General features: G+C 34.5%; 1 protein-coding gene across 8 annotated transcripts in view; it reads right to left on the reverse strand.

The window, feature by feature from the left end:
* Positions 1-14,023, reverse strand: part of STK3 (serine/threonine kinase 3) — a 375,334-nt gene that overhangs the window by 207,938 nt on the left and 153,373 nt on the right. For all 8 annotated transcript variants that reach the window (XM_049093097.1, XM_035714551.2, XM_035714552.2 and 5 more), the window contains one exon: positions 9,738-9,852. In XM_049093097.1, coding sequence (XP_048949054.1) covers positions 9,738-9,794 — 57 coding nt within the window. In that variant the 5' untranslated portion in view covers positions 9,795-9,852. The remainder of the gene's footprint in view (positions 1-9,737; positions 9,853-14,023) is intronic.

Below are 14,023 nucleotides of genomic sequence, written 5' to 3' on the forward strand. Positions count from 1 at the left end.
TAATACTTAAGGTTACATGCAAGACTTTATCTGAACAACCATCAAGCCTCAGATTCCAACTTCTTTACAATCAAAATTTTTTCCCCTCTTACTCTTTCTCTCTTGGGAAAAAGAATACATACAATTTAATGGGGCTTATAGGTATTCAACATGAGGAAAAGACTGGAAAAAACAGCAGAGTAACACCCTCCCACCCCTCACCAATCTATCTCCTCCTACCCCAAAGAAAGGAGGGTTGAGGGTATAAAATAGCCAAGGTTTTAAACAATAAAAAATTTATGGGATTTTTCCAGAAGAACACAAATCTGCTCAACACATAGAACATACATTAGAAAACATAACTAGAATATTTTAGCCATTATTATATACAAAAGGGCAGGGAGAGGCTGTCTTCATGAAATCTGGATTGCAGATGTTTGGCAAAAAAAAAAGATTAATAATCTATCACAAAGTCCCACAACTAGTGATTCAAAATGAAAGCTTTCACTACTTACACCATATGTAAATATACATATATACACGCTGCTTATAATCCCTTGATCTGAAGAGAAAGAGAACTGATACTCTACTGTGAAAATGGTCAGTGGGCAGACATTTTAAAATCCTTTCCCACATGAAAAGATTCCTGAAAAAGAGATCAGAAGACAACAGAAAAGCACTCAATATATATGGAGTTGTAAATCCTATATGAACTAGTATCTATTACACAAAGAGAGAGCATGCAACAAAGTGATTAGGGAAGTCAAACATGAATTAGTCCAATAACAGAGAGGCAAATATAAACCGCCAAAAAGCACTTTATGGAATAGAAGCCCATACAAATCAAAAAGATGACTATTATTATCAATGAAACAATATTAAACTTTGAAACTCCAAATAAATCTTAAGTCAATAAAAAATTGGTATGACTTCACTGAGGAAAAAAATATATCTGAAGTAAAACAAAATACATATCAAGGCAGAACATATATTTTTAAAATACAATAAATCAAATATTTACAAAAAAGATATATGTACAAGGCGTTAACTCTAAGTGCACGAAGATAAAAAACACCGTAGTCTATTGTGAATAGCCACTGTTTGATTCTATTAAAGAACCCTTCACTGTACCTAAAAATGTAGCCCTCTTATTAAGTCTATATCTCCCTCATCAACAAAGATAATTCAAAGTACTCGTGGTGGATACTAGGATTCTGTTCTTGATTCCATAGTCCTCTTTATATTCTGCTCAAACACATCTGATCGCAAAGACATTCCCATCTATATAAGTGAGATGACAGGATGATGATGACAGTAGCAAGAACAAATACCTACAGGGCTTTATATGTGCTAGGTGATATTCCTTGCATTTTATATACTTAATTGTCAGAACAACTCAGTGAAGTAGGGTGGTCTTCTTATCTCATTTAGTAGATGCAGAAAATGAGTAAGAAAAGAAAGTTGCCCAAGTTCACATACCCAATATATAGCAGAACCAGATTCAAACCCACAAACTCTGCTTCCAGAATCTGTGCTCTTAATTACTACAGTTTAATTCTAGTAGTTTGATATAATTTTAACCCTTTCTTTCCCTCTAATCTACTTACCACTCTATGATTCAGTTTCCCACCTACAACATGGGTCAATAGTTCTTATTCATACAGTTGTTTAATCCTTATATGAGGATTAAATGCAAAACCATACATGTATTTAGAATAGTGCCTGACACATACCAATACTATATAAATAGTACTGCTCACAAAATATCTATCAAAAATCTGTCACTGAAGTTGAGAATCAGTTATAAAACTAACAGTGAGAATTTACCAAACAGAATAGTCTTAAAGTGTCCTTCACACTTCTAAAGAGGTGATGTTTAAATAAAACTCGGCTTTCCCAATTATTTTCATAATAAAACAGACCACCATAAGCCTTGAGGAAAACACATACACATAACTTAGGAATTGCTTTCTTCAGTCTGGAACAACTTCTCCATTATTCTTTTTCCTTCATTGCGCACCCCCCCCTCACCCACTACACACACACACACACACACACACACACACACACAACATCACAGAAATATATCTCACCTGGGTAAAGGTAAATACTAAAATTTTCTCTTATATACCAAGATAAATGTTTATACATGTTTTAAGAGACATAATTTATTTGGTATTTTAATGTTGTTCTCATCTGGACAACTGGGTCCTACATATTCTGAAAGGGTTCAGCCAGAACACTACTCTCAGTTTGCCTTTACCAAAGAGCTAGAGAATTATGGAGACAGAAAGAATGATAGCAATCTTCTAGTCCAAGGTCTAATACTGATCGAGATTTAGATTTGCTTCTAATTTTCTGTTGTGACAACATTCTTGCCTATGCCTCACTGTACAATTGTGCTAGGATTTCTCTAAGTACAGATGAAAGAGGAGAATTGCTGGAGGATCCCAAAGTCTGTATGGATTCAAACTTTTAAGGGATTATCAAATGAATCCTCAAAAGTAGTTGTACGAAACACCTAAGAATATGAAAGCTATATAAAATACACATAAGGCAAGGGGGGGGATATCGTTGATTCAGGTTCAAAAGCTAACCTAAATTTGTAATTAATTTGTTTAGTTATTTGTCTCTCCTTCTCCTGAAACCTCATTAAGCTGATAGAGACTTTTGAAAATAAATAAATAAATAACTAATAACAAAAGAAATCATCACAAGAGAGTTTAATGACTTTGGAAGCATTCTATGGAAAGATCCACAGCCAAGAGGCAAAGAAGGAGTGTGCAACAAAAGGAGTGATTGCCAAGTAAACTCCAAGAGGCTCCACCACTGGGGAGGTTGGGCAGGAGTAAGAAGGGATGGAAATGGCAACTAGCTTTTTCATAGAAGCTGAAAAGAAGAAAATAGAATAAGAAAAGAAAAGAAGAAAATGGAATCCTTATTCTACCCCTACCCTCATCCCCATATATGCAGATGACATGCATTCTGGCACTTAACCCCACATGGGAGCAGAGTGAGAGGCTCCTCTCTCAAGAAATTGAACAAACTGCTCTGTAGGCCCTTCCCCGAAAAGCCATCTCCCAGTCCATTCACCCTAAAATTATATCTGCCAGTCAAAAAGCATTGCCCAATGTTTCCAGTGAGTGCTGGTCAGCCTTCCTGCTGACCCTTGCCATGGGCAAGACCAGAACAGAGGAAACAACCACCCCAGAGGAAGTAAAGATGATTCAGGAAACAGGAAATAACTTTTTCAAAAACTTGTTTTTCTTAGAGTGATGAGAAAAACTTTTGCATCCATGCCTCAACATCAAGATGTTACAAAAAAGGACAAATGAAAAATGAAAGAGTTCTTATAAATTAAAATATACTCCTGAAATAAGAAATTCAGTTAGAAGACTCACAAAATAAAGTAGAAGAAATCACCCCCTACCAACTCCCCAAAAGGTAAAAAGACCAAAAAAAAAAAAAAAAAAATCTAGGAGGAAAAAAAAAAAGAATAAAATTCAGAAGATTCATCATCCAGTGAAGAAAATAGAGGAGGAGCTTATTAAGGAAAGTGTTCCAAATCTGAAAAAAGACAAAAGTGCTATTTGAAAAGAATTGAGTGTTGAGCATAACTAATAAAAAGGACTCACATCTAGTAGGTACATCCTTGTGACACATTTTATTCCTTGTGCAGTATCAGGAACATCAAGATAAAAAGAAAAGTCTAAAAAGTTCCAGATTTGGGGGGTTTGGGGGAGGAGGCAGGTAAGAGGCCTACAGATAAATAAGACTCTGAGAGGCATTAGCTATAACATTAGCAACATCAGATGCTAGAAGATAATAGATGAAAGCCCTCAAAGCTCTCAGAGAAGCTTATTTTCAATGTAAATTTCTACATAAGCTATCAATCAATCAACTGTGAAAGCAAAATAAAGACATTTTCAGACATGCGGGATTCAAATAGTTGACCTCTTATTCTTGTACCATGAAGAAGATAGTTTAGGAAGAATACAAAACAAGGGTGAAAACCAAGGAAATAGGAAATATACAAGAAAATGATGGCACTAACCCAAAAGTCCAGTGAAAAGAAATTCCAAGGATGCAGCTGTACAGCAGACCTAAAAAGCAATGAGTCCACATTAGAACAAGAAATCAGGAAGCTCCAAAGAATGTCTTCTCAAAGAAGAATCACATAAATTCCAGGAAACAGGTAAAATGATTAAGAAGGTAGAAGACATTAGCAAAATGATAAAGATGGCATATGCTGCTTCTCTAAACATGAAGGAAAAAAACAAAAGGAATAACTCTAGGAAAAACAAAAAATTATACACAACATCATGATCCTAACATAGATCCATCAATCTACAACATGGCAATGATTTTGAGCAATTATGTGTGAGAAAAATAAATCCATTTAAACCAGATGCTGTTCTCCTTCAGGTGACCTAGAAGTGTGACACCTCAACTTTTAGAGAGGGAAATATAATTTTAGCATATCATTGTTTCCTCTTTCAAGATGTCCTTTGCCCTCTCGCTTCTCATTCATTCATTCATCCATCATGCTAACAAATATTTACTGAGCATCCTGCATGCCAGGCACTGTACTAAGAATGGAGATAAAGCAGTGAACAATGAAGATAAAACCCTGCCCTGGGGGAGCTTGCATTCTAATGATAACATGACTCCTCCTCTTCCAAGAATCTATTAAGCAGTTTTATCTCCTAAGGAGCTTTCTCTGAACTTCTGTGTTAGGCTAAGTGCTTTTCCTTTACTGCTCCTAAAGAATTTTAATAACTCTTTATATATAAAGAGAGTCAAAATCAGCTTTTTATATAGGTATTACCTCAACAATGCAACAACAGCAAAATTTCTTAAATTTATTAAAGTTATTTGTACCTCTACTGAAGAGCCCTGTGCCTAGATCCATAAATGTTTTGAACCTTTCCATTCAACTGAAGTGTAAATAAAACTGCCAAGTAAAATGTAAAGCAATATAGATGTTGTTTATTATTTAACAGATAGGAAGCTAAAGTCTCTGTCAGGTAAATGACTTGCTCAGATCATAAAACTAGTCTATGAAAAAGCCAAAACTAAAATCCATAGTGCTAGGTTAAATTAAAGTAAGTGGTCAAATAAAAAAATGGGCCAAAATGGGAGAGAATAACCTCAAAACTTTATTTTCTTAAAACTTTCCCAAGTACACGACAGATGTCTAACACAGAGACTCCATTTTCTTCCATATGTCAAGGCACAGCTTAACAATTACATAAAGACCATTGTGAAAGCCTCAAAAATATAATCTACTTTTTAAAAGCTTCAATTTCGGGATCCCTGGGTGGCGCAGTGGTTTAGCACCTGCCTTTGGCCCAGGGTGCGATCCTGGAGACCCAGGATCAAATCCCACATCGGGCTCCTGGTGCATGGAGCCTGCTTCTCCCTCTGCCTGTGTCTCTGCCTCTCTCTCTCTCTCTCTCTCTCTCTGTGACTATCATAAATAAATAAATTAATTAATTAAAAAAAAAGCTTCAATTTCATAGAGTTGTGTATTTCCACTTTGCAGTATATGATACTTGAAATGCATAAATGTTTAGATGTTAAGTGATAACTGATATAAAATATATTCATTTTAAAATATTTCTTCACAAGGAAATCTTCAAACTTATTCCCATAAATATATTATTTATTACAATATTAGACTACAAAAATAGAACACTTAATAGATGAGGAGAGTTGCTTTATATTCATAGGACAAGCAGCCAAGGAATTGATCCTGTTTCAGTTCAACAAACATTTATCAAAGCTTTGTTAGATGCCAGAAGCTACTCCAGGACTTGTAATATTTCCATAATGAATTATAAAAATGTCTGTCCTTGGGTGGCTTATGGTAGGGGAAGGCAACTGCAACTATCTTCCTAAACACTAAGAGCTGACTAATTAAATGTGACTTCTGGGTACCACAGCAGGGTTATCTACACATAGGTTTCACCACACTTAAAAGATGGGTCAAAACAATGTAATTATTTTTGAAAAATAGTCAATTGCTAAAATATACAATATTAGGACTTGAGTTGTTTGTGAATTTGATCACAGAAATCAGAGGATTTAACTCACATATGTTTATAGATCTCCCAACATTTAGTAGCTGAAGGAGTCAATGAATACTAACTAAACAGTGATTTTTATTCATAATGCAACCAGAAGACTCAGAGAAACTTTTAGCACCCACTAGAATACAAAAGGGTTTAACCTTCATCCTATCTCTAGTACCAATACCACTGATTAGCACAATTACCATTCATTACCAGCTCAAATGCCAACTCTGATCTGCCCCATGGTACACAGCAACATTTAAACAGATATAATTCCAACCCTTTGCTGCTCAGCCTCAATTCCAATTACTGGAATATTCCTAACTAACTCCTACACCTAATTCTATGCCTTTATCTTTTCTTGGATGTTTCCCAAAGGAAAAGTATAGGCCAAAGTATAAAACCTCTGGAAGAGATATTTTGAAGCTCCTTTTTTAATATCTATTCTGACAATAAGATAACTGGTTTTATGACTTTTAAAATATATGAAGCACGCATACAATCACCAGCAAACTGTCAGACAATCCTGAAAACTATTAAGAAAAGTGCCAACAACAATAACAAAAAGATAAGCACAAAAAGGAATAAACGAGCCAATACACATATAAAAGGTGCAAAGGCTACTTACTGGTCAAAATATGTGAAAAAAAATTAATAATAGTAAAAATTATAATAATAATAGTAGCTAGAATTTATTATGCCCTTTCTTTATGTGTGAATATACAGTAAAGACTTACCTAATTAATTAATCAACCAATTATATAAGAAACTACTCAGGAAAACAGAAAAAGTTCCAGAGCAGATGTGATGTTAGCTGGTCCCTCATAGATACAAATTCACTAGGCAAAGCCTGGGGTAAAGGCAAGCACTCAATGGTGGAAGAAAAGATGAGGTAATAACATTTACAAAAACACCATAATATGAATCCAGTCTCTATTCTAGGAGCCATTTCTATTCTAAAGTGCATAATAAAAGTGACAAGTTATGAAACTGCACAGAGAAGAGGGAGGTAAGACATAAACAGCACTGTATTTTAAGCTAAACAAATGAACTTAAATTTTTTATAGGTATGTAACTTAATCAGATTTGTTTTATCCTATACCTTTAATTTTCAAGAAAATATTTCATCAATACCAGATATCAACTGATAATTAAAATTCAGCAATACTTCATTCCTAATGAAGTATCTTTCAAAGACAAGCACAATTCTACAAAAAGTACATTACTTGAGTGGTCTTCCAAAAGTCATTACTTTTAAATCAAAAATGAAAAGAAACTGCCAACCTAGAATTCTTTACCCAGCAATTATATCATTCAAAAAATGAAGTTAAGTAACATTTTTACCTATCGCCATCATACCCACATAAAAGAGAGCATTGAAGAACATGTTCTTCAAGCAACTGTGAAATATAGGAAATATAGAACAAAAAGCAAAAAAACTGACAGTATAAATAAAAAGAAGAATGTCCTGTGCTGTTTAAAATGAATTAAATAGATGCACTAAATCAATAAATTAAAAGAAACAACCATGTAACAAAAACAAAAGAGCATATAAACTCTAAAAAAGAAAAAGTTCCCGTACCCTAAGGAAAAAATTGATTGTTCTGTGACCATGAAAACAATTGAGTTTTAACAGATCAAGGACAACTGTTTCACTGGTCACATTTCTAAAAGCCAGTCGATTAACAGGTAACAGTCACACCCTTGAAATTCAGACAAGAGGACTATCACTCCAGTGATCATTCCTATAAAATGATCAAATACTTACAATGCCTAGTCATTAAATAAAAAAAGATACAAATCTTTATATTGCTAACCTTCCCAGTAGTAGTACTCTTTTCTCTTTTTCAATAATATATATATACATATATATATATATATTCTTTTATATATATATATATATATATATATATATATATATATATAAAAGAAAAGCAGGATGCAAATATTCTTGAGATCTAACAGGAGCTGTTATCAAGGCAACTGGGAATCAAATTCTCCCATTAACTCCAAACTCAAGGATAACTGTTCTGTGAGAATAACAAATTACTCCAAATGTAGGACTCCTCATACATATTCAGTGGATTCTATCTTCCAAAAATGAATGTGAGTAGGGTAAAATATTCCCTTTGCTAACTGGCAAAGAAGATTCCTGAGGATAATGATTCATCCATATCCATATTTTAGAACTATACTATACCTTCACAGTTTGCCATTACTGGCAACAACATAATAAAGTACTTGAATAAAATATTTCCTATCTATTCACAATGGTAATATTTACATTTAAAACCAAGAAAACAGATTTTCCATTTCATATATTTCTATACTTGATAGAAAGTATTATTTCATATATCTAATACTTGATAATTTTAAATACCAAGTGTACTAAGTTTAGCCCTGAAATGATTTTTAAACACTTCTCTAAAGTATAATTATTTTCAATTAGAGCACTGTTCTGTCACTCAAGAGTCATCTGATTTACATAAATACTAGTCAAGCACCATAGAAATTCTAAAATATATAATTAGAATGTCACAAATCACCTAATTCATCCTGTCAAAACAGGGATTATTTTAAGTTCTATTTCACTTCTTCAAAAAGAAATCATATTTACTTTATTTTCTCTAACAGAAAAAAAAATTAGTAGGATAAACTTACAACGTACTTCCCCAATCAAACCTTAAAATGATTCTGGTTAACCACTAATTGACTCAAGTAGTTAAGTATTTTTCTGAATGTATTTTACTTAAATATGTCTGACAACATACAATAATGTCATGTAGTAATTAGGTTACTGTTCTACAGTATTATAAATTATTTCACTGATTATTATTCTTACTCATTCACAGATAAAAAGGTCACTTTTGTCCTTATATCCAAGTAAATTAGATGCACTTCTAGCATAAAGTAAATAATTTTGTTAATAGCTCTTACTTATGGTTAAAGCATAACCATAAAAAGCTATTATTGGTGATCCCTAGGTGGCTCAACAGTTTAGCACCTGCCTTTGACCCAGGGCATGATCAGGAGTCCCCCAATCGAGTCCGGCATCCGAATCCCTTCATGGAGCCTGCCTCTCTCTCTCTCTCTCAATGTGTCTCTCATGAATAAATAAATAAAAATATTTTTTTTTAAAAAAAAGCTATTATTAAATAACACATTTCACTAACCTGAATTCACAGACACACACACAATTATGAGCTAGCTTTGTCATTTTCAAACCCCCTAACAATATTTGGGAAAATAAAGACAAAAAATGTTTTTGTATTATTTTTTAACATTCAGAAACATAAAACCTTAATTGTTTACCACAGATTATAACACAGAAAACATAAAGAAATACTATAAATATTATGAACTTGAAATAAAACTCTAGCCATAATTTATTGAACTCACATTAATAAAGAATATACATACTGATTCCAAATGAAGAAGTGGAGTACCTGGTAGATTCTAGGTGACTTATCAAAAATTTCCTAACAAATAAACAATCATATGACTCTCAAATTTGCCATACAAAGATATATGCTAGTTCTCAGACCTCATACTAGATCCTTTCACAATGTAAAACCTTTTCTTTTTTCACACTGATATTTTCTTTGTAACAAAATACTACCTAGTTAGATTGCTAAGCATGAATCTTTAGAAATGAGATTAGCAAAACAATTTAAAAATACTTACTGTCTTGTTTCGTAATCTAATTATGTCCGAGACAGAGCCAGCGCCGCAGTACTCCATAACAATCCAGAGGTCTGTGTTCTTAAAATAACTGCCATAGTACTTTACAACATATGGGCTAAAGAAAAATATATACACAATTAAACTTAATTTCCAAAGAAAATTATTTCTTAATCCCAATATAAGTATTTTCAACATTTCATAATGTTCCAATAAGTAAATATCTATTGTACATCAAATTGTCTATATGTAGGGTTTATATAATTAGGTTTTAATTCACGGATGAAATTTAACAGGATTACAAAGCAGAGTAGGCCCAAGTGCTTTGAGTGATTCCCAAGAACATAAGGCTTGGTTCTGGCAAAGAACTTGGTATATAACATAAGGAACAAATGAAAATATTGTCCTTTAACTAAAGCATTTTAAATATAAATCTTTAAGGGAGTTTGCACTCAGATATTAATACTCAACTCTAAAATACTCTAATTCAACAAAGTCAACAAAATTATTTTCAATTCTCTTTTATTTGGGCCTTAAAAATTCCAGAGATAAGTAATTACAACTATTTTTGCTTTAAATTCAGATTACTAAAATTAATCATTTAAAATATTTATTTAAAGAAAAGATTTTATTTATTTATTCATGAGAGACACAGAGAGAGAGGAGAGAGGCAGAGACACAGGCAGAGGGAGAAGCAGGCTCCATTCAGGAGCCCAATGTGGGACTAGATCCTAGGACTCCAGGATCATGCCCCAAGCCAAAGGCACTCAACTGCTGAGCCACCCAGGCATCCTTTAATTTAAAATATTTCTGAAGTTTTATGTCTTTCAGAGCAGAATAAACTATGTTTATAGCCTGTTTTTAGGAAGACTTAGAAAGGGACAGAGTGTCATATATTTATTTATTTAATATTTAATATTTATTTAATATTTACTAAGAGCAAGCTATATACACTGATATGTAAGACATCTTGCCCAACTCAAAGAGGCAGAGTACCATATTCATAGAATACGTAAGATAAAAATAAAAGTAGCATAAACTAAGTAGTAGACAGCTTAAATACCACAAGAACTAAAATAAGGAAATGGCAGGGCCAGCAGAAAGAACCTGTAGTAAGGGAGGGATTTGAACTATGAAAGAAAGGTTAAAACTCTTCAATATGAGTGGAGAAGAGATAAGAACATTCTAGGAAAAAGAAAAACTATAAGTAAAGGCACAAAATAGAAAGGGAAAAAAAACAAGAATGGCATAGAGGACAACTTGTTCAAAAGATATTTTTAACCAGTAGCGTTTATCATGAAAAGTGGCATCAGTGTAAGATAAATAAAACATAAAAATCAAATTAGCAAAAAATAATAATAAAAGGAAGTATTACAAAATATGACATAAAGAGACCACCAAAAAAGAGCTCAAAAGAAAGCAATCAGGGAAGACTTCTCAGTGGAGCCTTTAATTTTCACTAAGTCTTCAAGTCAAGGGTAGAGTAGACTGGTTGAAGCTTAAGTATTTAAACTAAAAAGGTACCTACAAAGCTAGGATTCAATCCTTTTTTATCCTTCTGCTCCTGGTTACCTCTTGTATAGACTTGCTTCCCAACTGGTCACCTTGTCATAGTTTTCTCCCCCATTCAAATCTATGTTCCATATAGTTGACAAGGTTACTACCTTCCTTTAAAATAGAAGTAAAATAAACTGGCATATTGTTCTCCCATTAAAAAAAAAAAAGAAAATTTTACTTAAAAAAGAAAACCTCCAATGCCTCTCCATTACTAAAAGGAAAAGATCTTAACTGCTCTTTATCACATACAAGAGCTTTCAAAATCTACCTCTCCACCCATATCTCTCATTACTCCCCACCTCACACCTTAAATTTGCAGACATATTCAACTCTGGTAGGTGCTGGCAATGGAAAGCAAATATCAGAAATTCCTCAGTGTTCACTGAACCACTGAACAAAAGTGCTTGTTTACAAACAAATGAAACTGATCTTTAACACACCCAGAACTTCAACCTATGGGAAACATAAAAATGTCTTCTTTACATACACGTTTTTGGGGTGTAAGTACCAGTGTAGAAACCTTTCCAGGGAGTACTGCTCCTACACACCTGACTATGCATCGGAAACACCTGTGACCCAGGTCCCACACCTTAGGGATTCCAATTTCAGTAGGTCTTTTTTTTTTTTTTTTCCAAAGATCTTATTTATTCATGAGAAACAGAGAGAGAGGCAGAGACAGAGGCATAGGGAGAAGCAGGCTCCATGCAGGGAGCCCGATGTGGGACTCGATCCCGGGTCTCCAGGATCACATCCCACCCGGGCTGAAGGCAGCGCTAAACCGCTGAGCCACCCGGGCTACCCTCAGTAGATCTTTTAAAAGTTCTATTGGCAACTCTGATACTGGCCCACAGTTAAACCTCACTCCAGAAGAATATCCTTCAAAGAACTTCTTTAAATATTAACCTTCTCATTCAAAATTAAGTAGCAATGAATTCAGGATTATGTTGACTGAAAAACACAAAGAAAACATATATTTTATCTTGCAGGTCTAAGGGCAGGACTGACAGCCCTTAGGAAAATTAGGGATTCTAACGTGGGTGGCTACCTGAAAAAGCAACCCTATCTCTCTTTAACAAGGGAGAAGGGTCAAGGGATCCCTGGGTGGCTCAGCGGTTTAGCACCTGCCTTCAGCCCAGGGCATGATCCTGGAGACCCGGGATTGAGTCCCACGTTGGGCTCCCTGCATGGAGCCTGTTTCTCTCTCCACCTGTGTCTCTGCCTCTCTCTCTCTCTCTTTCTCTCTCTCTCTGTCTCTGTCTCTCATGAATAAATAAATAAAATTAAAAAAAAAATAAGAGTGAGTCAAGAGGACAGCTTTGGGGATAAGTAAAATTCTCTTCAAAAAATAATTTGTGGGGGGCAGCCCAGGTGGCTCAGAGGTTTAGCGCCACCTTCAGCCCAGGAAGTGATCCTGGAGACCCGAGATCGAGTTCCACATCAGGCTCCCTGTGTGGAGCCTGCTTCTCCCTCTGTGTCTCTGCCTCTCTCTCTCATGAATAATTAGAGAGTCTCATAAGTCTCATAAGACTCTCATAAGTCTCTCATGAATAAATAAATAAAATCTAAAAAAAGAAAAAAAATACTTTGTGGGGCACCTGGGGGGGGTGGGGCTCAGTGGTTAAGCATCTGCCTTTGGCTCAGGTCATGATCCTAGGGTCCTGGGATTGAGTCCCACATCAGGCTCCCCAGAGGGAGCCTGCTTCTCCTTCTGCCTATGTCTCTGCCTCTCTGTATCTCTCATGAATACATAAATAAAATCTTTAAAAAAAAATACTTTGTGGTCCATTCTAATACACAAGTACACAGATCAAGGTCCAACAGTTCTATATCATAAACCACAGCCTCAATAATTTTAACCTAGAAAAGCATTCAAGCAGGTAGGGCTAAACAGCCACATTAAGGACATTTGCCTGAATATAGTTTCTATCATTTATTCATTGACCCTCTGCTTAAGCCAGATGTTCAATATGCAGTGGTGAACTGCACAAACACAATTCTGATTCTCACAGAGCACACACATGAAATACACTGGTACTAGAGAAGTAAATCCGCAGATAAATACAATTACTAACTGTGGTTTAAAAAAAAAGCCTGGGTGGCTCAGTGGTTGAGCATCTGCCTTTGGCTCAGGGCATGATCGCAGAGTTCCAGGATTGAGTCCCACATTGGGCTCCCTGCAGGGAGCCTGTTTCTCCCCCTGCCTATCTCTCTGCTCCCTCTCTGTGTCTAGCATGAATAAATAAATAAAATCTTTTAGAATAAATAAATAAAAATTTTTAAAAGGTGAGGGGCTGCCCTGAGTTTCAAAATAAAGCTTGAAACTTTATTTTGCATTCATCATTTATCCAAATAAAACTGTTCTTCGTTCATATGAAAGAATGTAATAATACTCATATTTTATGGTATTCTCTGACTTGGGAAGCACTAAAGTATATGGAAAAGCTTTGAAAGTAGACAGGAGTGAGCTTTAACAATAAAATATTCCCCCTCTATTGAATGGCTGTAGATTATAATTTAGATTTGGAAAAGAACAAAATTGTTTAACCACAAAAGTTTATATACAACAGTGACCTACAATTGGTCATATTCTGATAGCTTCTACATCAATACCTCTTTTTTTTTTTTTACATCAATACTTCTTTTAAAATTTTAAACCATTTATAATATCTTATAGTTACTTTGTCACTGACTTTATCTGCCTCCTCCAGAAGAAGCTCCATGAGATTAGGTGC

This window comes from Canis lupus, chromosome 13, assembly GCF_003254725.2.
Source record: "Canis lupus dingo isolate Sandy chromosome 13, ASM325472v2, whole genome shotgun sequence".
Classification (NCBI taxonomy): Eukaryota; Metazoa; Chordata; class Mammalia; order Carnivora; family Canidae; genus Canis; species Canis lupus.